Source organism: Mytilus edulis, chromosome 10 (genome assembly GCF_963676685.1).
Source record: "Mytilus edulis chromosome 10, xbMytEdul2.2, whole genome shotgun sequence".
NCBI lineage: Eukaryota > Metazoa > Mollusca > Bivalvia > Mytilida > Mytilidae > Mytilus > Mytilus edulis.
Window position 1 is genome coordinate 68925094 of NC_092353.1, and position 24328 is coordinate 68949421.

The 24328-nt window shown below is 32.3% G+C and overlaps 1 protein-coding gene and 1 long non-coding RNA gene across 5 annotated transcripts; one reads left to right on the forward strand and one right to left on the reverse strand.

The window, feature by feature from the left end:
* Positions 1–728: 728 nt before the first annotated feature.
* Positions 729–23388, forward strand: LOC139491749 (general transcription factor IIE subunit 1-like). Of its 4 annotated transcripts, none has more exons than XM_071279585.1 (5): positions 729–828; positions 6218–6901; positions 17546–17744; positions 18273–18456; positions 20864–23388. In XM_071279585.1, the coding sequence occupies exons 2-5, from the start codon at positions 6258–6260 to the stop codon at positions 21034–21036; spliced, it is 1200 nt and encodes a 399-aa protein (XP_071135686.1). In that variant the 5' UTR covers positions 729–828; positions 6218–6257; the 3' UTR covers positions 21037–23388. The 4 variants fall into 4 exon arrangements, with proteins under 4 accessions (XP_071135686.1, XP_071135684.1, XP_071135685.1 ...); XM_071279583.1 differs by having other exon boundaries at positions 763–901; XM_071279584.1 differs by having other exon boundaries at positions 764–849.
* On the reverse strand, positions 9545–10678 carry LOC139491750 (uncharacterized). Its single transcript, XR_011656622.1, has 2 exons — positions 10234–10678; positions 9545–9765 (listed from the first exon to the last, which is right to left on the reverse strand). It is a non-coding gene; the product is annotated as an uncharacterized lncRNA (long non-coding RNA).
* Positions 23389–24328: the final 940 nt, after the last annotated feature.

The following is a 24328-nucleotide window of genomic DNA, read 5'->3' on the forward strand; positions in this document are numbered from 1 at the left end:
GGACCATGAATTTCAATATTGTTGAAAGCTCAACAGACATGTATATAACTAAAACAGGGACTTTAAATACAGTCTAGTATATACTTAGTATAGAAATTCCCTGCTACAACGATTGGTGGTGTCAGTTTAGCTGCTAAGGAATGGACCATAATGTTCTCGTACGATCGGGAGAAGCGGTTAAAACAGCTGATTCAGCCGGTAACGAATTCCCGATATCATAAAAGATTCACAATTTAAAGGGAACTCCCTCTGCTCAATTGAGTCCCTAAATAAATGTGAATAGTTAAGTTTTATTCAAAAATATGTGTTCTGAAACGGTTCACTTTCGATCACAAATTCGGAAAATGACGCATATCACGTATCATGATAACACTGTTAAAACTGTAAACTTGTGTTGTTTATAAAATAAATTCAAGTTCTTGGCGTACATACCGATATTGTCAATATGCACATTATTACTTAAAAAAAAAGTTTTGGTGTAGAAAATTCAGGGGAGGCCTCCCCTGCCTCATAGGTAGTTACGGCCCTGACAGGGTAAACGTAATACTGGCTGTTACATAATAAATGATATTAACTCTCTTGTCGCTACAATTGTTTTCTTTTGCATATTCTTTAATATTTATTGGAGTAAGTAATTTTAATTAAAAAAAATATGTTTTCTTGTCGCTTCTTGTCGCTTTTTGACGCTTCTTGTCGCTAAAATTCTTCTTGTCGCTAATTAGTGAGACCGAATTCCGAACTTGTTTTAATTTTATGTATAATAATTTGTTTCCGGTACAAGAAAATTGTCAAACATAAAGAACCTAGGCGCCAAATTAAACCTAAATAGTATGTTAGCGTATGTCTGAGGTACAGAAATGATGATAGAAACGTAGCTTAGGAATAGATAGAATCCTCCATGGTATTGTTAAAAATGTAAATTATACCTTTTCTTGACATAAGATGATATGACCAAGTGTTGCCTTGCAAATGCCTTTTTCAGTTTTTGGTCCCCAAGATGAAGTTGCCCAAGGAACAGCCAATTGTTTCTATCAATGCGGATGGGATCAGACCTATAATCCGACAGTCCCATAATCCGACAGTCCGGTAGTCCGACAGTCCTTTAATCCAATAGTCTGACAGTCCTATAATCCGACAGCCCGATAGTCCGACGCACAGTCACTTGTCTCTGAAAAGTATGCCTATATAGACATGGAACATTTGTAAATTGGTATATTATTTTCACACAACAAATTAACAAATCAGTCAGTATGACGTCTTGTACAGGACCGCAATAATCCCATACAATTGGAAATGAACGGAATCCGGGTCCGTTCACCTTAAAACGTGATCGCTCTCATTCAAATTCGCCCCCTTTCACTTTCATACCCTACACGTTCTTACCAAAAGTCTGTTTGCACCCTATACGTTTGCTTTTGTTTATTATGAAAACAATGATAAACATATTTATAGCAATACTATTACTGCCCAATTAATATACTAACCAAAACTCGATTTTTTTTCATTATTTCATATTAAATTGACATTCTAAAAACATTTTTTTTGTGATGATGGTTTGGTTAGAGACTTGCAATGACTATATATTTTTTTCATTGTTTCAAAATAAAGACAATGAAAGAGGCATTCTGGCAACGGTTTTGTGTTGAATAAATCTAAATCATGTTTTGGTTAGTGTATTTGTATTGCTATAAAAAAAATCATTGTTTCTTAATAAAGTGCCTTTCTTATTTCGTGCTGTCATTTTGGGGATACGATTGCTTTCAAGCAATCTGTAGACTTTAATATACCGGTGGCTCAGAGCATTGCCCTCACGTCAATCGTTTTATTCTAAACATTAAGGAACATCTCAGATTCTTATGATTGTCTTACTTTAAAAGGTAAAAACAAACAAAGGGATTGAACTTAAACAACTTTCTTATAATGTTCTTTTCATAATCTTCATGTTTGATAATTCCCTTGACTTATATGTGTGTTTTAAACAACACGGAAAATCAGAATAAAGCAGTATTTATATTTAGTATTTTTATAAATTTAGAAACACGTCAGAGGGAAATCCCAGTTTTGATATATAAAATGCGAGAGTTCTCTGAATTCCGATAAATCTATTTCTGTCATTTAAGAACTGAAGTGGAGTTTTTCTTATATGTTACCGTTATGAAACTGATATTTGAGATTGTTCTTCCATAAAGAAATAGAGAACCATCTAGGTCGTTTAATAAACATTTAATATACGTTCTTGCTCCAGGGTTTGTTTTGGAAATTATGCGCATGCGTATAGTTTTCTTGACTTCAAGGGGTTTTAGATTGAATGGTTGCTCTGGATTCTACACTCAATTGATTAATTTATAACTCATGAGATTTTTTCTATGTATGTCTGCTATTGAAGGTTATTGTTGTTGCATAATTTTGAATCATTTATGCATCATTTAAATAAAAAAAAAAGGAATCCTTATTGTAGAACACCCCTTCCGTGAATTCTGAATCAAAACATACCGTCGAGTATTAGCTCGTTCTGTCAATAAATGTCGTATTATATTAAAAACGATCGCATTTTAAACCGATAAATGTGTACGGAAAGGAGTCATGATCACTGACCCAAAGGAAATTAAATATTTAAAGAGTTAGGAATGGGGTTCCTCCTAGAATTAACGTAGGAAAATAGGTGATAAGATACGAATTGAAATACCTTCTCTCAGTCTGAGTCTCAGTGAGTGCTGTGGAAAGTAAACTTGGAATTGATAGTACAAAAATAAAACATAGGCCTGATTACATTGTTCATACACTTTTATCCGTGATTGGCTATTTTGTAACTATTTTAAATGTGCAGTTGAATTAGTTTTGAAAATAATATTAATCAGCTACATGTATACATGTGTCAATGAAACAAAGGCAATCGTATCCCTCAGAGCAATCTGCTCTTTGATTAAAACTTCAGCACTGCAGTCGTAGGTCTTAACCGCTATATATATAGATCTGCTTTGTTTGCGTACTGTCTTCATGTCATTGCCCATCTTCATTCCAATCTCAGGTGCCTTGGAAGGGTAAGCAGATCCTGCTCCACATGTGGCACCCGTCGTGTTGCTTTTGTTATAACAAATTCCAGTAAATAGTCTAATTCAGTAGGTCATATTCATGAAAGGGTAATGAAGTTGTAATTTTCCATGAGAGTGCATCAATGTGAGAGCGAGCGTGACAATACATGATTTTCCAAGTACAGGTTCATAAAACAGAGGTGAGCTATTCTCATTCACCAAATGTTCTTTTGTAAGTTGTTAAGCATAACAAGATATTAATTTCCAGTTGTGAGCGGGCGATTCATGTCCTTCAAAATACGAGTTCATACAACGGAGTGAGCAAGCCAATTATCTTGTCCAAGCTTTTAAGAATGAATAAAATCAATTGCGTTGTGAGAGTGGGCGAGGCGATGATCCTTCAAAATAGGAGTTCATACAACAGTGAGCAAGCCAATTCTCATTCACCAAAAGTTCTCTTGTCCAAATTGTTAAGCATCAGCAGTAATGAAGTTCTAGTTATGAGAGCGGATGAGTAGATAAATATCTTTCAAAATACGAGTTCCTACAACGGGGGTGAGTGAGCCAATTCTCATTCACCAAACATTTTCTTGTATGTATAGATAGAAATAAATAAATAATACCTGGCGAGGCAATATTTGTATTGCAAAAATCGAGTTGTTACAAAGAATAATAGCAAGTTGTTAGAGAAGACAGTTCAAGAAAGAATGCAATTTTAATCTCTCAGTGTTTGTAGAAACTCTTCAACACTAAATTTGCTCCTTTCTTGACAAGTACAGGGTTTTTATCACTCTGCACAACATTTACAGGAAAGACACCGACAATGCTGCAAATCGCATCTCTTCGCATTTCTTTGTATCTGATGTATCTTCTTTGAAGCTGTCTACAGTCAATGAATTTACAATTTGACGTCTGACATTTTGTCTGATACAAGTGCTGGTCATTTTTATGATATCGCGTATACATTTGCCGGTGGTTTTGAGCAACAAAGTAAAGCTATCATAATAAGATAAAACTGAATCCATCTCTGCCATCCCTAGCGCATCTGTCAGCTTCTTGCCAATAGGACAACACTGATTTTGGACATTTAATTATTAAACTTTTCATGCATATGTTGTTCTCGCAATTTTACCATTGTTTTGTTGTGTGTTATGCGATGTCTCATTGAAGGGCTTTACATGTAAATATTAACATTGTTTAAATATGACAGGAAAAAAATAAGTTTTTTGAAAATAGTACATGAAGTCGTTTAAAATAAGAAAAAGAAAGGGAAAAGTGGCCGCCAGCTTAACAGCACAAGAAACATGAAATATATTGTAATGCATAAATGCAAATCATATTGGTTTGCGTAATTTGTGTAATATTCATAACATTTGAATCACTTTTTAATTACAAAATACTTATAGAATCACATTTTACCGTTTATTGATTTACATTTGACCCCAGACTCTGCATATGATCGGTGAGCTATGCATTAACTGTATAACTGTATATAGATATATATTGTATTAAGATAATCTTTTTTACAAAGCTTGGGTAGAACTTTATACAAACAAAGCAAGTGAGCCGACCAAAGCTTTACTCTTCAAGCAATGGCATTATGAAATTAGCACTAATCAAAATTGTAAGGAGATGTGGTATGGAAGCCAACGAGACAAAACAATGTTACATTAACAAGAGTTTAAATGAAGTTGATGTAAGCAGTTTATACAACATGGCCTACCGCGAGAGGAAAAAAACGCCGTTATGACCATCATGAAAAACCCCGCTGTAATGGCAAAGCCCCAACATGAAAAAAAACCTGTAAAGCAAGTAAATCGAGAAAGCGAACTACCTTGTTCATGTATGTAATGATTGTCACCGTTTCCAGCTTTGACCATTATTTTCATGACACAGCAAAGTTATTTTCAATATAAAGATAAGTAAATAAAGAGTCAACAAAAAGACACATTTTATTTTTATGGGCTGGCATACAAGATTGGAATATGTTGCCAATTAATGTTAAAAAAAATAAAGAAAATAAAGGAATTCAAAATTAACGTCAAAGAGCTCTTGACCAAAAGTTTTAATCATAATTTTATATAAATTATTTTTATATGAATTTTTTTGTCATCTGGTCATATTAATTTGTGTGTTATCTTTTTTTGTATGTCAAAACTAAAAGCCCTTTACATGTAGGGACCCCATTGGAAACAAGCTTTAGAGCTTTCATGGGTTATCCCTGATAAAATATCAGCAAATTTTTTCATACACTTAAGGATACTGCCAATATATTTTACCATATATATGTGTTAGTATTGTCTTTATGTATCATATATATTTTGTTACTGTATAGTAATTATAAATATGCTTGATATTTATTTGAATAAAATATTATTATTTTAAAATCGACTGAATTTGATGAATCCGGTCATTTTTTTTCTCCAAAAATAACAGTAACGATAATTATCTTAGACCTCTTACTAATTAGGCTAAAGGTATTTTGATGAAAACTGGTAAATTTTTAACCAATTTGACGCTAACAGTAACCTAAAATGACTGTTTGACGCCTGAATGTAAAGGCATAACATGAAGTATGATGTACTACCCTCCTTCAACTTGGCACTTTCCTCACACAAGTGATCTAATCAGGCCCGTAGCCAGGGGGGTTCGTTGGACTCATGAACTCGACTTTAACAGTCACAATTTGAACCAAACGTTGACTTTAACAGTGCTTATTTGATTTCAAGGCTACGGGTATGCTGATTTAACGTCCCAATTCTGACTGGACATGACTGCTTTAAATTTCTTGTACATCACATAAGGCAAAACAGACACCCTACTTTGCCAAGGGTTTAACTGACAGTTGGAGGAAGACAAATTATTTTTATAATTTAGAATTTCTCAAGTTATGCTTAGCATGCTTAGCCTTAGGTCCCTTTTTTAACACATCAAATATCAATGGGTTGCGATTTCTCCAATGTAATATGTCAATGGGTCGATAATTTTCATCTTTCAATTAGATTATTGTATAAATGCTGGCATGGCTGTTATGTCGTTTAAAATCAAGTCAAGATGTATCCAAAAACCCATGTTGAGACCCCCATGCTTCATACAGACATTTTCCAAAGGAAATTGTAGGTTAAACCTCACTGGAATCAATTGATTTTTTAATTCTGTTAATTTCTTTCGGCTTTTACTTTCAGAAGCACATGTATAACTGACAGCCATCCATTTTAGTGCAAGATGGAACCAGAAGTGTTGACAGAAGTACCAGAGTCGTTAAAACGTTTGATAAGACTCGTAACACGTGGTTTCTATAGTATAGAGCACGCCATTGTTATTGACTTATTGGTACGTAATCCATGTATGAAGGAAGATGACATCATCGAACTATTGAAGTATGATAGGAAACAGTTAAGGTCTTATATAAACACTCTCAAAAGTGAGAAATTTTTGAAATTTCGTATGAGAGTGGAGACAGATACGGAAGGTAAAATGACACGCCATAATTATTATTTTATCAATTATTTAATGTTTGTAAACGTTGTCAAATACAAACTAGATCATGTGCGACGGAAAATTGAAATGGAGGAGAGAGACAATACTAGTCGAGCTTCGTTTAAATGCCCCGGATGTGAGAAAACTTTCACTGATTTGGAAGTGGACCAGTTATTTGATTTGAGTACGCAAAAGTTTATCTGTACATACTGTAGTGAAGAGGTTGTAGAAGACGAAAGTGCTGTTATGCAAAAAGATGCTCGAACATTACTGGCAAAATTTAATGAACAAATTGAACCTATTTATGTTCTACTCAGAGAGTGTGATGGTATATCTTTATCACAAGATATCCTTGAACCTGAACCAACTGATCTGAAGCACACTTCAAGGTATGTTGCAAATAGTCAAATATTAGTTTATTTCTATCTTTAGGTCTGGTCATTGCATTGTCAATGGTGTTTTAAGCTAAGCTCAGTTTTATGTTTCAGACAAATCATAGGTCCAGATATATAGAACTTTTAAGAAATACTGCCTTCATGTATATGTACATGTATATGCTAATAGAAATTGAAATATCTGGATAGCTAATAATTGTTTGTAGAATTCAGAAGATAACAAAAGGGGGGGGGAGGGGGGGTAGTGGCATTGTATATAATTTACCTAATGTAATGATGCTGTGTTTTGAATGCATGAGATAATTTGTATTATTACAAGTTTTCTAAATAGTGAGATTTTCTTTTTTCTGCCAATGTATTTGTCATGGCAGAAACAGTGCCCTCTGGTTTGCAATAAGGGTATGTTAAATATTCAGACGAAGCCAGAGTAAGGTATAGTTTGACATAAACTGATCATGAGTGTCACTTATTATAAACAAAACAAACATTTAAATCTGAAATTTGAGGGCACATGTTCCACAAATATATAGGATTGAAATATCTTACAGTCCTAGTTTACACTTTGAAGGATTTTTTATGCCCCTGCCACAGCAGAGCCAGATGGCCCCGGGTCATTAAGCATGTTATGAGTAACCTTGTCTGTTTGTTCCAAAGTTAGTTTCTGATCTCTTAAGTTTTAGTTTGCCTATAACTCAATGTTATTAAACTTGTACACTATGCGTATAACCACAAAACACAGATCAGGTTTGAATTTTGGTTGTGTCACTTGTTCTTGCGTTATGTCCCTTTATAATATTATATGCATATGCAATCTAAATCTCATGGACACATTGTCCATTTATTTCAATTCCAATAAGAAATCATCAAGGAAACTTGGATAATAATCCTGCATGAATAGTTGATATGGACAATGTATCAATCTATAAGGATCCAGAAACACCATAAAACAAAAATGTCAGATTTTTTAGTTTAATGAGTATTGCCAGAGTTATCTCTCTTTGTCAGAAACATCAAACATTTTATACTGTATATACACATGATAGATACATGTATCTAATAACACATTTATTTTGGCAACTCATTTCGTTTGTGCTACTGTGGTATATAAAATTGATATAAAAGTCAACCAGGTTACATCATTCCATCTTGATGGGTAGATGGGGGTCTGGATGGGGTCCTCCATTTCTCTCTTTTTGTTAAAGTAATTTTTCTCTTTTGTTAAATTTTAGCACCCGATTTATGATTATTCTATATTTTATTTTTTTTGGACAATTTTTCTGCTGCATTGGCCTATTATTCTCTATCTTATAAATCTCACTAAGATCCTCATAGGTACATGTACAATGTATGCTAGTGAGTGCACATGTGATGTTCTGCTTTGAATAAAATGAAAGATAGAGGAAATTTGAACAAACAAGGTATAAATTATTACAGGGCTATTCCTGTTGTGACAGTGCCTTGTTGACATGTTTACAAGGAAAAGCTACATAGCCATGATAGCTATGCTATTTTGTTTGACACAGTACATATATATTTTTTGAAAATACTACATTGTACTAAACAGGATTTTATTGTTATTGTTATACAATGTAATTAGACTAATCAATCACAATCAAAATTCAAAATCGGTCTAATATGAAAATCTTAATAGTTCTTCATTTATTTGTTTTATTTTATACAGCATTTGTCCATTATTCTCTATTTTGTAAATCTTACTAGACCTTCATACATATGCTAGTGGGTGGGATGTTCGAATTTGATTAAAATGAGATAGAGGGAACTAGTTTTTTAACCAGTGAAAACAAGGTTTGAATTGTTTTACATTCATTTTGTCATTTATCATGTTTATAGCCTTTTATAGCTGATGATGCGATATGGGCTTTGCTCATTGTTGAAGACCAAACATGCCATACAGTGACCTAAACTTTTCTATTAAACAATATCTACCAAGTATTAAACAACGAGTGATTGATCAGTGCACACAGGATCAATCATCAAAAATTCATGATTCATCAAAACTAAAATTTTATCAACAATTTCATAATTCAAAGCAGCGTAGTTCTTATGTTGATGTTCTAAGTAATAGATTAGAAAGGTCATCTCTGTGTAAAATTAGATTGAGTGCACACAATCTTGCTATTGAAAAGGGGCGATATTTAGGTTTAGCCACTGACGAACGAGTTTGTAATGTATGTAAATCAGGTGAGGTAGAAGATGAAAATCACTTTTTACTGAAATGTGAAATTTTTTCAAACTATAGATTTAACTTTAAAAATAAGATATTAAATATACTTCCTACATGTTGTAGTGAAAATCAGCTAAATATTAATAGTTGTATTAATAGTAATTCTTTAAAAGTCCTGAAAGTGACTAGTTCTTATATATATAAATGTCTGATGTATAGAAACGAGATTTTAGCTTCTTAATTATAACATATTTAAATACTAGTAACTGTATGCTGTATTCATTGTTGTAATGCACTGTAATATGGGCCTTTGCCAATTATTGTAATTGTGTTTGTGCCAATAAAATATTTGTATTTGTATTTGTATAAATGTTAATTTCTCTGTCATTGTGGTCTCTTGTGGAGAGTTTTCTTATTGTCAATCATACCACATCTTCTTTTTGGGTGGGGGGAAAGACGGCTTCAAGCCGTCAATTCCCTAATGGGGTTGGCCAGAGTATCATTCCCTCACGTCAATCATTTTGTTTTGATAGTTTGGAAACTCCCTCAAAATGTCATACTGAAATTGATGACAAGGAGAACAGATTGACTTTAAATACATTTTTTACACATTTCCCTTCTGTTTCTCGTGAAATTATCGTATATTGAGCTTTCCCTTGCACTATATACGTTTCTTTTGGTGTCAGACCACCAATTATAAATCCCTATCTGTTCAACCAAATTTTGCAATTTTCACAGCTTTCTAAATATTTTACCTTAAGTTTAGCTTCAAGGAAACCAGGTATATCCTGAATTGTACATGTATCACCTTCCTACATGCCAATTTTCAACCAATGTTTAAAGTCTTGTAACAAATTTCTGATTTTGAAAAGACAGGTACTACCAAAATAACTCCCGGTTTTCTGGAAATCTTAAATTAGTGTACTATGTAGCGCATTAATCCTGAATTTTTAATGCAAACTCATAGACAAGTGAATTTCGGCTCAAAATGGTCTAAATATATTTCCCTTTCACCAAAAGTTTAATTTCTGCAAATTTGTTGGTTAGTTTAAGTAAACAATGACATCAAACGCACTATTTTGTGTCAAAGTAGGTCTATTTTTACGTTCTAAATTGGAGGGAGTAATTGGTGGTCTGACACCTTTTACAGTCCGGAAAAATCAGTATTACGAAATATTCTAAATATATCTAACCTAGTGACGTCATTGTTGGAATGCCACACAGGGATATCCTTTATTCATTATAAAAATCATTCACAGTATTTGTATACTAATTTAAAATCCGTATTTGTTAAATGTAAACCTAATGATGTTTGCTGTAGTGTAGATCATTCACACACCAACATGCAATGCTTTAATCTGAGGCTATAATCAGATAATTTGTAGGTCAACTTTCGCGGTAAACAATGTCAATGGGGATACATGAGATTGGGGAGAGAAACGACAGTTTTCAGTGTTTCTGTAAAGTTCTGTTTTTAGAATCTTCCTCCAATTCAGGAGCACCTCCATTGATGAGTAATTATACACTAAAATCAAAGTAAATATTTCTGAACACTTAAAATGTGACATTTAGTATATGATAAGTAGTCTTCTATATAAATTTTTTTTTATGTACCAACATAATTATTGAAATGGTAAAAAAAATAAAAATTAAATGTTGCTTTATCATTATGTAGTTTATACCTATTGAGATTGGGGAGAGTAACTGCAGTTTTCATTCTTTCTGTAAAGTTATGTTTTTAGAATCTTTCTCCAATTAAGGAGCACCTCAATTGATGAGTAATTACCCACTAAAATGAAAGTTAATGTATCTGAACACTAAAAATGTCACATTAAGTATATATATGATAAGTAGTCATCAATTAAAAAATAATTTTGCGTACCAACATAATTATTGTAGTGGTCATTATTTTTTTTCGTTTTTTTTTAAATATTACTTTTTGTAGTTTAAAGCTATTTATTCATGAATTTTACAGATATATCAAAATGTGGGATCTGGAAACAAACTTCACACAGCTTATATCAATCATATTTGATTTTATAAGTAGATGTATCACTGTGATGAGAGTTGTAACTGGGAACTTTATCAATGGAAAATTAAAACCGAATAGATTTTTCAGTCCTCACTTTCTTGAGAATACTGTCACAAAAAATTGAGAATGGTCTTAGCCTGCCGTTCAGTTGTACAGAATTAAAGTTCTAAAATATATTGTAGTAGTTGTTAAATTCAATTGAATTTTAGATAATTAACTCCCAACTTTAATCAATTGTTTTGATTTAGAACTTAAGGTGCAGATCTCATTGGTCCAAATTGTCTCTATGATGAATTCTTGACTAAGGAAATGAAATAACAATAAACAACAATTAGTTTCATTATTGTTAGCCTTTCTATATGTTCTAGCTGTTCTTTTGCTCATTCTTTGCATGTAGACTATCAAAAGATACCCCCCTAAAAATTGAAACAATGGCCGTCTTTTCCCTCAGAGCTCTTCAGCTCTTTGATTTTATATTAAAATTAGTACATGTATATGTAGTACATTCCATTTGTGAGAGCACCTTGTTGATGTGTTTACAAGGAAAAGCTACACAGCTGTGCTAATTTGTTTGACAACGTAAATACATATATTTTGAAATGTGTTGACAATACCACAACCATGACAACAGGATTCTATAGTTAGTCTTCATCAAAATCTGGCTGATATGGAGAAAACCTCATTAAAGATACAAGGCTTATAATTTGTTATGTCCCAAATTTCTGTTTTGGAAGTTCAGTATTTTGTTATATGTATTACATTTTTCCTCTGTATAATTAAGGAGTGACTGTAATATTTTTTTTGTCTATGAAGAAATAACATCAAAAATGTGGTGCACACTAAATAACCAATGTCATTTCTTATAATTTAATTCTTAAATTTAAATTCTTAAATTTAATTCTTAAATTTAAATCCATTTTAAACATTTGTTAAACCGGAGTAAATCATGAGAAAACGTTGATGACGTCACGGTCACATGACAAACTTATGTCTATGGGCTGATAAACAAAACAACGTCAGTCAATCAGCAGATGCATCCAAAATTAAATTATTACTTTTTGGGATACGATTGCTTTCAAGCAATCTGTAGACTTTTACCGTTGACTCAGGGCTCATTCCCTCACGTCAACCGTTTTATTCTAAACATTCAGCAACATCTCAGATTCTTATGATTGTCTTGCTTTAAAAGTTAAAAACAAGCAAAAGGATTGAACATAAACAACTTTCCTGTAATGTACTTCTCATAATCTTCATGTTTGATTTTTCCCTTGACTTATATGCGTGTTTTTAACAACACGGAAAGTCAGAATTAAGCAGTATTTATATTTAGTGTTTTTATAAATTTAGAAACACGTCAGAGGGAATTCCCCAGTTTTGATAAATGCGAGAGTTCTTTGAATTCCGATAATTCTATTTCTGTCATATAAGAACTGAAGTGGAGTTTTCTATATATATATTTTTACCGTTATGAAACTGATACTGACTGTACTCTCATAAAGAAATTGAAACTCATTCATCATATCATAAATTAAATAAACGTTCTTGTTCCAAATCGCAAGTCGCGGGTTTGTTTATGTATTAATGCGCATGCGTATAGTTTTCTTGATTTCAAGGGGTATCAGATTTGGTGGTTGTTCTGGATTCCCCGCTTATTAATTAATTTGAAACTCAATGGATTCTTTCTATGACTGCCTGCTATTGATGGTTTAATATTGTTGTTGCATAATTTAAAATCATATGCATCATTTAAATTAAAATCAATGAAGTTTTACCTATAACACCCCTTTAGCCGAAATGGTGTCTTCCATATTATCGTTTCGAGTTGTCTCCCTTTCAGAAGTATTTCCCGTTAAAATCGTCAAGAAAAAATTACCTCGTTAGATGTCGATAAACGTCGTATTATATTAAGAACGATCTCAATTTAAACAGAGGAGTGTGTACGGAAGGATTCATGCCCACTGACCCAAAGGAAATTAATAATTAAACAGTTAGAAATGGGGTTCCTCCTAGAATTAACAGTGATAAGATACGAAGTGAATAGTCCGAGATTACTGGGTACAAGTCAAATCGGCACCCATAGAAAAAGTCAAATCGGCACCTGGTTAAATCGGCATCTAGTCAAATCGGCACCTATTTAAAAGTCAATTCGGCATCCAATAATATTTGATATAATATATGGGACTGGGAAATGGGGTTCCTCCTAGAATTAACGGTGATAAGATACGAAGTGAATAGTCCGAGATTACTGGGTACAAGTCAAATCGGCACCTGGTCAAATCGGCACCCATAGAAAAAGTCAAATCGGCATCTAGTCAAATCGGCACCTATTTAAAATTCAATTCGGCATCCAATAATATTTGATATAATATATGGGACTGGGACTATTTAAGTTTGTAATTTAAGTATACTAGCATAAAAGTCCCCACGGTCCCAGCTTGTCTGGCAAATCAGCCGTCAGACATCAGAGTATTCTCGGACTATGAAGTGAAATACCTTCTCTCTCTCTCAGTGACTGCTGTGGAAAGTAAACTTGGAATTGATAGTACACAAATAAAACACAATAAGTGCATTGCTCGTACATTTGTATCTGGGATTGGCTATTTTTAAAGTTGAGTGACTATTCAGATTTATATTACCTTTGCATGTGCAGTTGAATTAGTTTCGAAGTAAGGCGTCAAAGAAAAAAAAAATATAATAGCCTTTCAAGACGTCATAATTATTTGAACTATCAAGGCCAGGGCTGCCAAAAATGCGTGAGACTCACGCATGTTCATTCTTTTTTGCAGCACTATCCTTGGATCTATTTTTTTCCTCTTTGATCTTTTCTATTTTGGCCAAATCTCACGAATTTGCTTAATGAAAAGTTGACAGAACTGCTATACATGTGTCAATGAAAACTATATGGCAATCGTATCCCTCAGAGCATTCTGCTCTTTGATTAACCATACTTTGTCACCATTAAGGTTTTGACAGTTTGTGTTGCTGTTTTATGGACTTTGACCACTGAGGAGGTTCTTACTATGGGACTTTACAGGCATATTAAGATATGGCAGGGTTAAGCTACCAGTACATGTATTTAATATACAACTTGCCAAGTTCCTTTTTATTGGAATCTGAATCCCTAGTACTAGTAGGCAATTTCCAGTCAACTGACAGATAATAAAAGGCAAAATTTTTAGATACAAATTTGTTTGATAGTTTAAATTAGATAATAATTCAACAGTAAAAATACCAATCAAGCTGATTTCATGAGTAATTTTGAAAGTTTATAATATTTTACTCCTGTGAATGGATGCAGTTTCAGCACTGTATATCATATATTTCACCTTTGAAAATTAAAAATTCACTTGCACATGTTTTGGTTTTTTGCTTTAAACTAAATATGAACATCCTTCTATGTTTAGTTCATATAACTTTGCCATCTCCGTACTTTCTTGATTTGATTCACATCCATTCCCTTGAAATGATAGACACCCAATAAAAAGTTGGGTGGTAGTGCAACATAGAGAAAAGCTACATTGTATACCCATTTCACTCAGGCTCACATAAGCAGAAAGTTGTCCAATTGGACTAAGTATATGTAGTGCATTGATACTGATGTCAAGTACTAAGATATTGTTTGATGGTGCAGCTTGGATAGCCATTGGGCAAAATTTCTTGTCAAAAGAATTATTCAAGGTTGAGTGTCCTTGGTAATACGCAATTTTATCTTTTCCTGTTTGGATGACTAGTCTGAATGCACTAAAGGTATCGTGAGATAATCCATCAATGACAAATACAGTTTGCAGGTCATATGTGCAAGCTACAGAAAGAGGATATGTGAAAATTGGTTGTCCATATGTATCATATTCAATTACATGCTCATTTTGTCCCTTTTCATTCATCCGTATCACTACTCTTTTTCCGTGTTTAGGGTAGTCATTATTAATGGCTCCTACCACAATTAGAAATTCCCTACTGCAAATGGCTGAAGGGATTACATATCCTACTCCTAAATCTAATTTACAATTTCTTAATTGACTGATCCTTTCATCAATACCTTGAATTTTATTGTCATTTGTACATAATAAGATATCATTCCACTTGGAAACAGCCATATCATAAACTATGATTTCGTAGCTTGATATTTCTTTTAGCTTGTTACCTGTTGGTTTGAATTTTCGTAGGATTCCCGAAGTTCCAATATTTGAATATATCCAAATGTGTCCATCAGTGCAGTATGCAACTCTATAAACAGTTTCAACAGTTGTTAGGTATTCTTTTCCGATCTTAAACTCAATCTTTGAACAAGGATTTTCCTCATCATTTGAAGAGCCATTGTTCAATTTCAGATTTCCGAAATTGTCTTGAATGAACTTTCCTTGAACAAAGGTTGGTAAGATTTCTTTGACATATTTGTTTGGTGCAGTATATTGAAAACTCTCTTTCAAAGAAATTTCCATATCTTTTATATTCTTGAAAAACTTGTTTCCATCTTTAATGTTCATTAGGTCCTCTGCTTTCTTCATTCTTTCTTGTATGGTCATTCTTCTTTCTTTGTCTCTGTCAATTTCCCTCTTAGTGTCCACTTGTATTAAATCCCATTTTGTATCCAGTCCATCTTTTACAGATTTTGCAAACTTTTCTATTTCATCTTTTACTGCTTTTTCATGAGTTATAATTTTTCATTTTAAAAGTATGTTTTCTGAAGTTCTCTCTCTTTAAAGAATATCCACTGCTTATTTCTTCAAAGACATGAGATTTATGTGTTTTTATTACACATTGCACACAGACAAGTTTATCACATGACTTGCAATACATGCAGCAGGTTTGTTCAGAATGGTCAGTACATTTAATATCACCAAAATGTATCTCTTCTTCACAACTGCTGACCTGAACTTCATTACACCTGACATCTTTAATGTTGACAATTTTGTGTTCATTAGCTAACTTGAACTTAGGATGAATTTTTTCCTTACATTTTTGACACATAAGTAAATCACAATCCAAGCATTTCCATTCTATAGCTCTGGCAATCTCACAGATTTGGCATAACATAGGGGCTTGCCTTCCTCCCTGTTCTTCTTTTGAATCGGCCATTACCTTTACTAGTAATTTTATTTATTTACTGATCTGTGTTTCTCAAAGTTTACTTTTGATTGCACTCATCAATTTTAAATGAAATTTGACCAAAAAGAAATTAAAAAAAACAAAATGTTTTATAAATATTTTTTATCTTAAATCATATAAACCATCATGTTTTCCTATCATGTCTATAGAAAAATGCTTGCATGTGAACAACTTCTCTTTTCTTTTTATTTAACAAAACTTGAAATTTTGAGATGGTCCCCAGACTTTTTTTGTTAACTACAGTCGATAAAAATCTACAAGTTTAAACTCCACTTTATTATTGATAATAAAATCTATAATTGTGACTTTTGCAGTAATGCAGTTTATCATTAGGGTGAAATTATAGATTTTCTAACTAGAAATCATAAGTTTTAAGTTTCTCTGTTGTAATTACGGTTCATGTAAATTGAAAAAGTTTAAAATTATTGAAACAGCTACATAATGTATTCACACAACCATTGTAAATTTTCATGTCAAGTTTGACTCTTATTACCTTACAGCCGACAGAAAAGAGGTAATCATTGATAAAGCTTTTGCCTATATGCATTTATTACCTGTATAGAATCTTAATCAATCAGGTGATCATTGCAAAGGAAATTAAACCTTTCATTAGAATCAGTTGGTGTTGGTCTGTTGACTGTATCATTGAATAATGCAATAGCCTTGAAAATTCATTCAATTAAAACTTAAATCATTCATTGATAAATGTTGTGGAATAAAAACAATACCTTAAAACAATGTCCCATACCATGCATGTGCCTTATGTTATGAGGTTCAAGACTACTAAGGAAACTGTAAAGTAGTTTTAATGTAAAATTTCAATTTTTTAGCCCTAGATTACCAATATGTGGTGTATTGAATGAATTTAAATTCTGTTTGACTTGGTTAATCTGACAGTGACTTCATTTACTTGGATCCTTGGTAATCATGGTAATGTTAATTTATTTAATAATTGGAGTATTTAACCTTTTTCCTAAAGAAATGACCAGTGAAGCAGTCGAGACATATCTGTGTGTGCACTGTTATTTTAGTTATGTTCTCTCCTTTACATATCTCATCATCTGTTAATTGTATCATGTGATATTTTTTGCTATTTAGTGCCATTATGTAGCTGCCTAATGGATACATGAAAACATTGATTTCCTTAGACCATGACCTAGATATATATAAACTTATTGATACATATGTATGATTAATTCCCCTTTTCTGAATTTGAAAAAAAAATCAATTTTGACACCATCTTGGCCATTATTAGTTTAGCCTATTATTTCATATATATTTGAACTAAGATTAACATTTTGATTTCTTTCAGATCCAAACAGAAATCTTCAGCACAAGGAGATAAAACAACGTGGAGTGGAGATGCAACACGTGGTCGTGATTTTGGAATGTCGGAGAGTACTGTTACCATTACAGTGGATGAGGAGAAGAAGAAAGAAGCTGTCAGGGAGAGACCAGTCTGGATGACAGAGAGTACAGTAGATGGGGCATCTAATGATACAAATGAATTTGTAAGAATCTTATTAAGAATTGTAAATTCAGAAATTTATGTTACATTTGTGTATGAATGCAAAGCACTCCTTACCGACATAGATGCCATTTTAATTAATGCGATTACATAAAATTTTGTAAAGGTACATCACTTCTGAAGTTATTAACGCTTTTTTATACTGAACATAATATTGTCACATGTTTTGCAATATTTAAAAAAAAACCAAAAAAAACACCAATTTCTGAATTAACAGTATTATAAATGAATTACGATCATGTTAATCATCTTTTGAATTTAATTTGATCTCTTAGGGCTATTTTCCAACTTTAGCTCCAACACTTGAGGCTTAGTCAGTAAACAAAATTTAAAGAACTTCAGAAAGCCACTTTGCATTGATAAAGGAATACACATTGAAATTTTAAATACTTGCATGTACCCAGTCAACCATAGATAGTCAGTATGTATACCTCCACTTACTTACTAAGTTTGAAGAAAATTTCTAAAAATATAAATATGTATTTTTTAATCTTCCTATACAATATTTCAGGGTGTACCAAAATCAGATATTGCAGGACCTTCAAGAGCAGATACATCACGTAATGTTACCAGTAATGAAATAGAGACATTGTTAATTATTCATGAGAAGAAAAGTGGTGCAGTGCCGGGCATACCTACTGAGGATAGCTCTAGTAGTGACTCTGAGGACGAGAAGAAGCCTACAACTTCTGCAGGTAAAACTTCTGAAAACAAAACCTTGGATTTAAAAGATGTGGTATGAGTGCAAATGAGACAACTCTCCATCCAAGTCTCAATTTGTAAAAGTAAACCATTATAGGTCAAAATTTGGCCTTCAACATGGAGCCTTTTCTTGCCATTTAATCAGTTGATTTGAATTAACAGCTTGCACTTATAAAAATTAAAGTTGGCTGAAATAAATTTGAAATGATACTTTATATTTGGGTCTGATAAACAACAGAGGTGCCAGCAGAAATTTGCCTTGATCTGTTGAGAACATGGAAAAGATGAAATAATTCTCTCTATACCTGTATTAAACCAATTTCAGATTAAAAAGTTTTGTCACACTTTAGTGATTTTCCTGTCTTTCGAACATATGCCCCATTCCCAATTAGAAAAACCCTATTATTTCCCAAATGAACATTAAAAATTCCCCATTTAATCAAGCTTAATCATTAGTAGGAAATACCTTGATGTTATATATTAAAATATGTTAAAATTTGGTCATGACAGAAAATTGGAATTTTAATAAATAACCTCATTAAACTATTATAAAATAATGATTTATTTTGTTCTTAATTCACATCTTATACAACACATTTTCCAATTGCCTAGGGCATAGGCCATATTTGGAAAAGTTGGAAAAGGTAGGAAAATCACAGCACTTACAATGGATGTCACTGACATGAATGCTTTGAAGTGTTTGAACAAATTGTGATCAATTTTTTTGTGTGTGCATGATAAAGCCTGATACAGTTCAGATCCTCACAAAGAATTGTTTGATTAAGCTGTAACCTATACATATAGGACACAACATACAAAACAAGCAGCTTGTACTTGGTCCAAGACCTCTTGATTTCAGGACTAAAACCAAATTCCCATGGTCAAAACATTCAAAAGGGGTCTTGCTTTAAGACAAAGAGCCAAGTGAGAATTTTTTATCACTTGTTGTCAATCATCCATGCGTTGTTTTGTTCGATTAACTTTCATAAAAATCCTCCTGATACTACTGGAGTACTGCAGCAAATTTAACCAAACTTTGCCAGACTCATCATTGGTGTATCTAGTTTGAAAAATATGTCTTTTGACCCTGCCTGTCAACCAAAGTGTACAAATGAAACATAGGAGTAAATGGAGTTTTGTCTATTATCTAAAAAAAACTGCTATGATAGGATAAATCTGACAGGAGCAGAAATGTTTAGAATATTGAGTTTTACCCACTGTCCATACAGATAAAACTGTTGATTTATTGAGTTATTGCCCTCAATGACTTATTTTACATTTTCTTTTGGCACAACTTTTTGGAACTTTGTGTCCTCAATGATCTTCAACTTTGTACTTGTTTGGCTTTATAACTATTTTGATCTGAGCGTCACTGATGAGTCTTATGTAGACGAAACACGCGTCTGTCGTATTAAATTATAATCCTGGTACTTTGATAACTATTTGCTTTGAATGCAGTAATAGATTGATAGAAGTTTTATAGCAAAAATTGTCAGCAAACAAGATCTACAAATAAGTGAACATATCAGAAATCGACAGTTGCCTTTTAATTGGTATTATTCCCTCTTAACATGAATCATTCCATTTTTTTTTTACCTTTTTGACTGCTAAATCTTATAAACTTGATAGGAAAAGAAGATCAGGAAAACAAAATCTACATATTTTTATTGTAGAAAAAGTCACTCATCTCCTTAAAAGACAAGTTTTAATTTTTTTTTGCATTGTTGCCTATTATCTTGATTGATGCCTATTAACTTGATAGAAACTTTTAATAACAAAATTGATCAACAAGACAAGATCTACACATAAGTTAAATCTTGCTGTAAGATTCTTTACAAGACTCTTTACTAAAAATATTGCCTTAAACAATGATTTGGGTTTTATTGCCTTTTGTTTTGTCATTTTGAGAAAATTTATGAACTTCCAAGTAAAAAGAAATTGTAAACAGCACAAATGTTCAGCAAACATTGCAATACAAAATAAATTAAAAAAAGTGTTTTGTCAAGAATGATATTCTAGTTTAACGTGGAAAAGTGTACATTGTTAAGATGCACATGAATCTAGGTAAGGGCTATTCAATTGAAATGCATATCAGGAAGGGAAGTTTTATTATTGAATGTAGGTCATGGGTCTTTTTTCAGTATGCGTCTATTACCATTATGCAAAATTATCTAAAAATGGCTCTTGATTGTAAAGATATTTTGAAAGTCCCTTCCTGTCCTTCAACATACATTTTAATGGAATGGCCCTAAGGGACACAGGATAATATTTAGGGCCTACACTGTCAACATATAATGAAAAATTTAGTTATATACTTATTTATTGGCCTTATCTATAAATTAATTAATATTTATGTGTTGTATTGACCTTACCTATTTATTAATTGATTTTTTGTTTCAGCTGTAGAAGAAATGGAAGATGATGATGATGATGAAGGCCCTATGGTATCCATAGGTGGTGCTAAAGTTTCTATACATGATGTAACTGATGATATGGTGGCTAAAATGACACCCCAGGAGAAGGAGGAATATATCAGACTTGGACAAGAAATGTATCAAGACATGTATGAATAATGTTGAGAACTAAAGTTCAATATTATCAGGAAACATTTGCAGCAGTTCTATTTTGACTCATTCCACAAGTGTTCATTTGCTAAATACATAGTTAATGTTTTTATAAACATGTTAGAGAGAAATTGTTCATTCTTGTTAAACAAGGAATTATGTGAAAAAATGTTCATTCTTGTTAAACAAGGAACTATTTGAAACTATTAAGAAATTTATACATGTATCTTTTTTTAAGTTATTTCGATTTATTTCCAAAATTTAACATCAAACATGTCAAAGGGGGTAGACTAGCTTTGTTGAACAGTTAGTTAGTTTTATATGTAAGTCTGTGTTACCTATTCAAGATCCTTTATTCTGTAATGCTAGTTTATAGACCAGAAAATGAACTGATTTTCTATTTTTCACTCTTTTCGAAGTTTTAGTAATTCATAATAACTAATGTTATTTGATCTTGACCAGTTTTAATATTTGCAAATGTTTCTTTCAATGAGCAAAAGGATTTCTTTAATCATTAAACCTTGTTGTTGGTTATTTATTATTTATTCTTACAAGACATGGTAGATATAATTTTAATCCATGTGAAACATTGAAGAATTTGGATTTATTATTATTTGAATGTTAAACAATTCTTTTAAGTGATCCTTCAAAGATTGATCTTGCAAAAAGTGAAATAACAAAAGGACGGAAAACCAAGGAAAATTCTAAATAGAAAAAGACATAAAGGAAATGGTCAAATCAAAAGCTCAAACATGTCAGCAATATTGCCAAGCATTATTAGTTTTGTTTAAACTGAGTTCTAAATACAAAAAAGCAGTTGCATTAACAAATCAAATTACTTTAACCATTTCATCAGAAATATGAATTAATATGATATTGCTGAAAAAGTATTTGATACTGGAATATATATCAGTTTGAGATTTATTTAGTGTTTAATCAAACTAGTTTTTGTCGAGCCTGCAACTTTTGTTGCAGAAAGCTCGACATAGGGATAGTGATCTGGCGGTGGCAGTGTTAGCTAATTTCTTAAAAGCTTTAAACTTTAGAAGGTGGAAGACCTGGATGCTTTATACTTTGTATATGGATGCCTCATGTTACAAAGTTTCCATCAGTCACATGTCCAATGTCCTTGACCTCTTTTTCATGGTTCAGTGACTACTTGAAAAAAAAGTTAAGATTTTTTGTAATGAAAAATTCTCTCTTATTATAAGAAATAGGATAACTATATTTGGTATATGCGTACCTTGCAAGGTCCTCATCCCCGTCATACAGTTTTCACTTGACCTCAACCTCATTTCATGGATCAGTGAACAAGGTTAAGTTTTGGTGGTCAAGTCCATATCTTAGATACTATAAGCAATAGGTCTAGCTAGTATATTCAGTGTATGGAAGCACTGTAAGGTGTACACGTCCAACTGGCAGTTTTCATCTGACCTTGACCTCATTTTCATGGTTCAGTGGTTATAGTTAAGTTTTTTTGTGTTTTGGTCTGGTTTTTTTTATACTGTATGCAATAGGTCTACTATAATTGGTGTATAGAATGATTATAAGGTGTACATGTCTAGCTGACAGGTGTCATCTGACCTTGACCTCATTTTCATGGTTGAGTGGTCAAAGTTTAGTTTTTGAGTTTTGGTCAATTTTTCTAATACTATATGCAATAGGTGAACTATATTTGGTGTATGGAAATATTTTATGATCTATATGTCAGTCACACAGGTTTTATTTGACCTTGACTTGATTTTCACAGTTCATTGCTCAGTGTTAAGTTTTTGTGTCTTGGTCTGTTTTTCTTAAACTATTAGCAATAGATCAACTAGTACTGTATTTGTTGTATGTAAGGATTGTTAGCTGTACATGTCTGCATGACATGGCTCATCTGACCTTGACCTATTTTTCATGTTTTTTTGGTCAATGTTTAGTTTATGTGACAGTTGGAATAAAGCTTTATGTTTAAGACTATCAACATAATATCAATGATTAGTAAAGAAGGTGAGGCATTTCAGCGTGTGCACTCTTGTTCAAAACAATAACTATCATAGAACAAGTTGTATTACCATGGATTTCAAGAGCAATATTTTCAGTTCAACTTCATGCAGTCAGTGTAGATTTTATATTGCAAAACTCTCAATAACTGAAAGTTCTAGTCTTACTGTATTTGTATTCAAAGGTATTTTATAAATACTTTTTTAACAATTAATGAATATTTTTTTCTATCTTATGTCTGTTCCTTTGGATTTAAAAGAATCGATACTGTATAGATTGTTCATACATGTCAACAACTTTGCAATAATTTCATACATAATTAAAAATGTATAAACTTGTTTATTAGATTTGAAAAACATTAAATAATAAACTTTATGTCTTTTATGTTTTTTATACAGACAGGCTTCACTCTAGTTTGTAAACTTCATTGAATATGATACTACGAGGGGGGAATTATTAATTGTCATCTGAATTGACTAGGATTGCTAGAGACTCTGGTTTCCTATACTAATAATTGGCTTTGATGGTAGATGCTCTATTTGTTTTGGGATAAATATATTGAAACATTCAATGTCAAAATTGCCACACAGCAGTTTCCTGAAATAATTGGAAAATATACAGATGATTAGAAGCTCATGCCAGTACGTAAAAGTTCAGGCTCATTGTTACTAAAAATAGAGATGTTTTGGGAAATGACTTCATGACGGTTACTTTGAATTTCCTTGATTAAGTGGAACTAAACTTTTACTAGTGTATTCATGTAAGACACAAAGAAAACTGATTAAGTTGGTCTATAAGTGAATATATATGTTTTCATAAAAGTTTGTCAAAACTGACATTGGAACTTGTCAATGAAATGAACTTTGTTGATCCTATACATTTCTTTCACTGCTCTGACAGTACAAGTAAAACCTTGACATGGGATTCCTTAGACCTTTGATTTTATTTTACATGTTTGGCGAGCTTCCACAAAATAAATGTGAAATAATAAGACTGAACTGGTAGAAAATTCTTAATGAAAAGTCCCTAATCAAATGGCAAAATCAAAAGCTCAAACACATCAAATAGATTGATAACAACTGTCATATTCCTGACTTGGTACAGACATTATTTAGGTGGATTAAACCTGGCTTTATAGCTCGCTAAACCTCTCACTTAAATGACAATTGCATAAAATTCCATGATTAAGGTGTGTGAACAAAACAAAAAGGCATAACAGGTAAAATTGTAAAAAAGTAGGGATGCAGCAGTCAACATTGTGTTATAATCTAAATCACTAAAAACAAACAAAGAATAACAAAAAAAGCATATAGAA

Excerpts from the sequence above, each read along its gene's own strand:
- LOC139491749 (XM_071279585.1), top strand. The coding sequence starts at position 6,258 with ATGGAACCAGAAGTGTTGACAGAAGTACCAGAGTCGTTAAAACGTTTG. Across the intron at positions 6,902-17,545 it reads GATCTGAAGCACACTTCAAG|ATCCAAACAGAAATCTTCAG; the intron begins GTATGTTGCAAA and ends GATTTCTTTCAG. Across the intron at positions 18,457-20,863 it reads GAAGCCTACAACTTCTGCAG|CTGTAGAAGAAATGGAAGAT; the intron begins GTAAAACTTCTG and ends TTTTTGTTTCAG.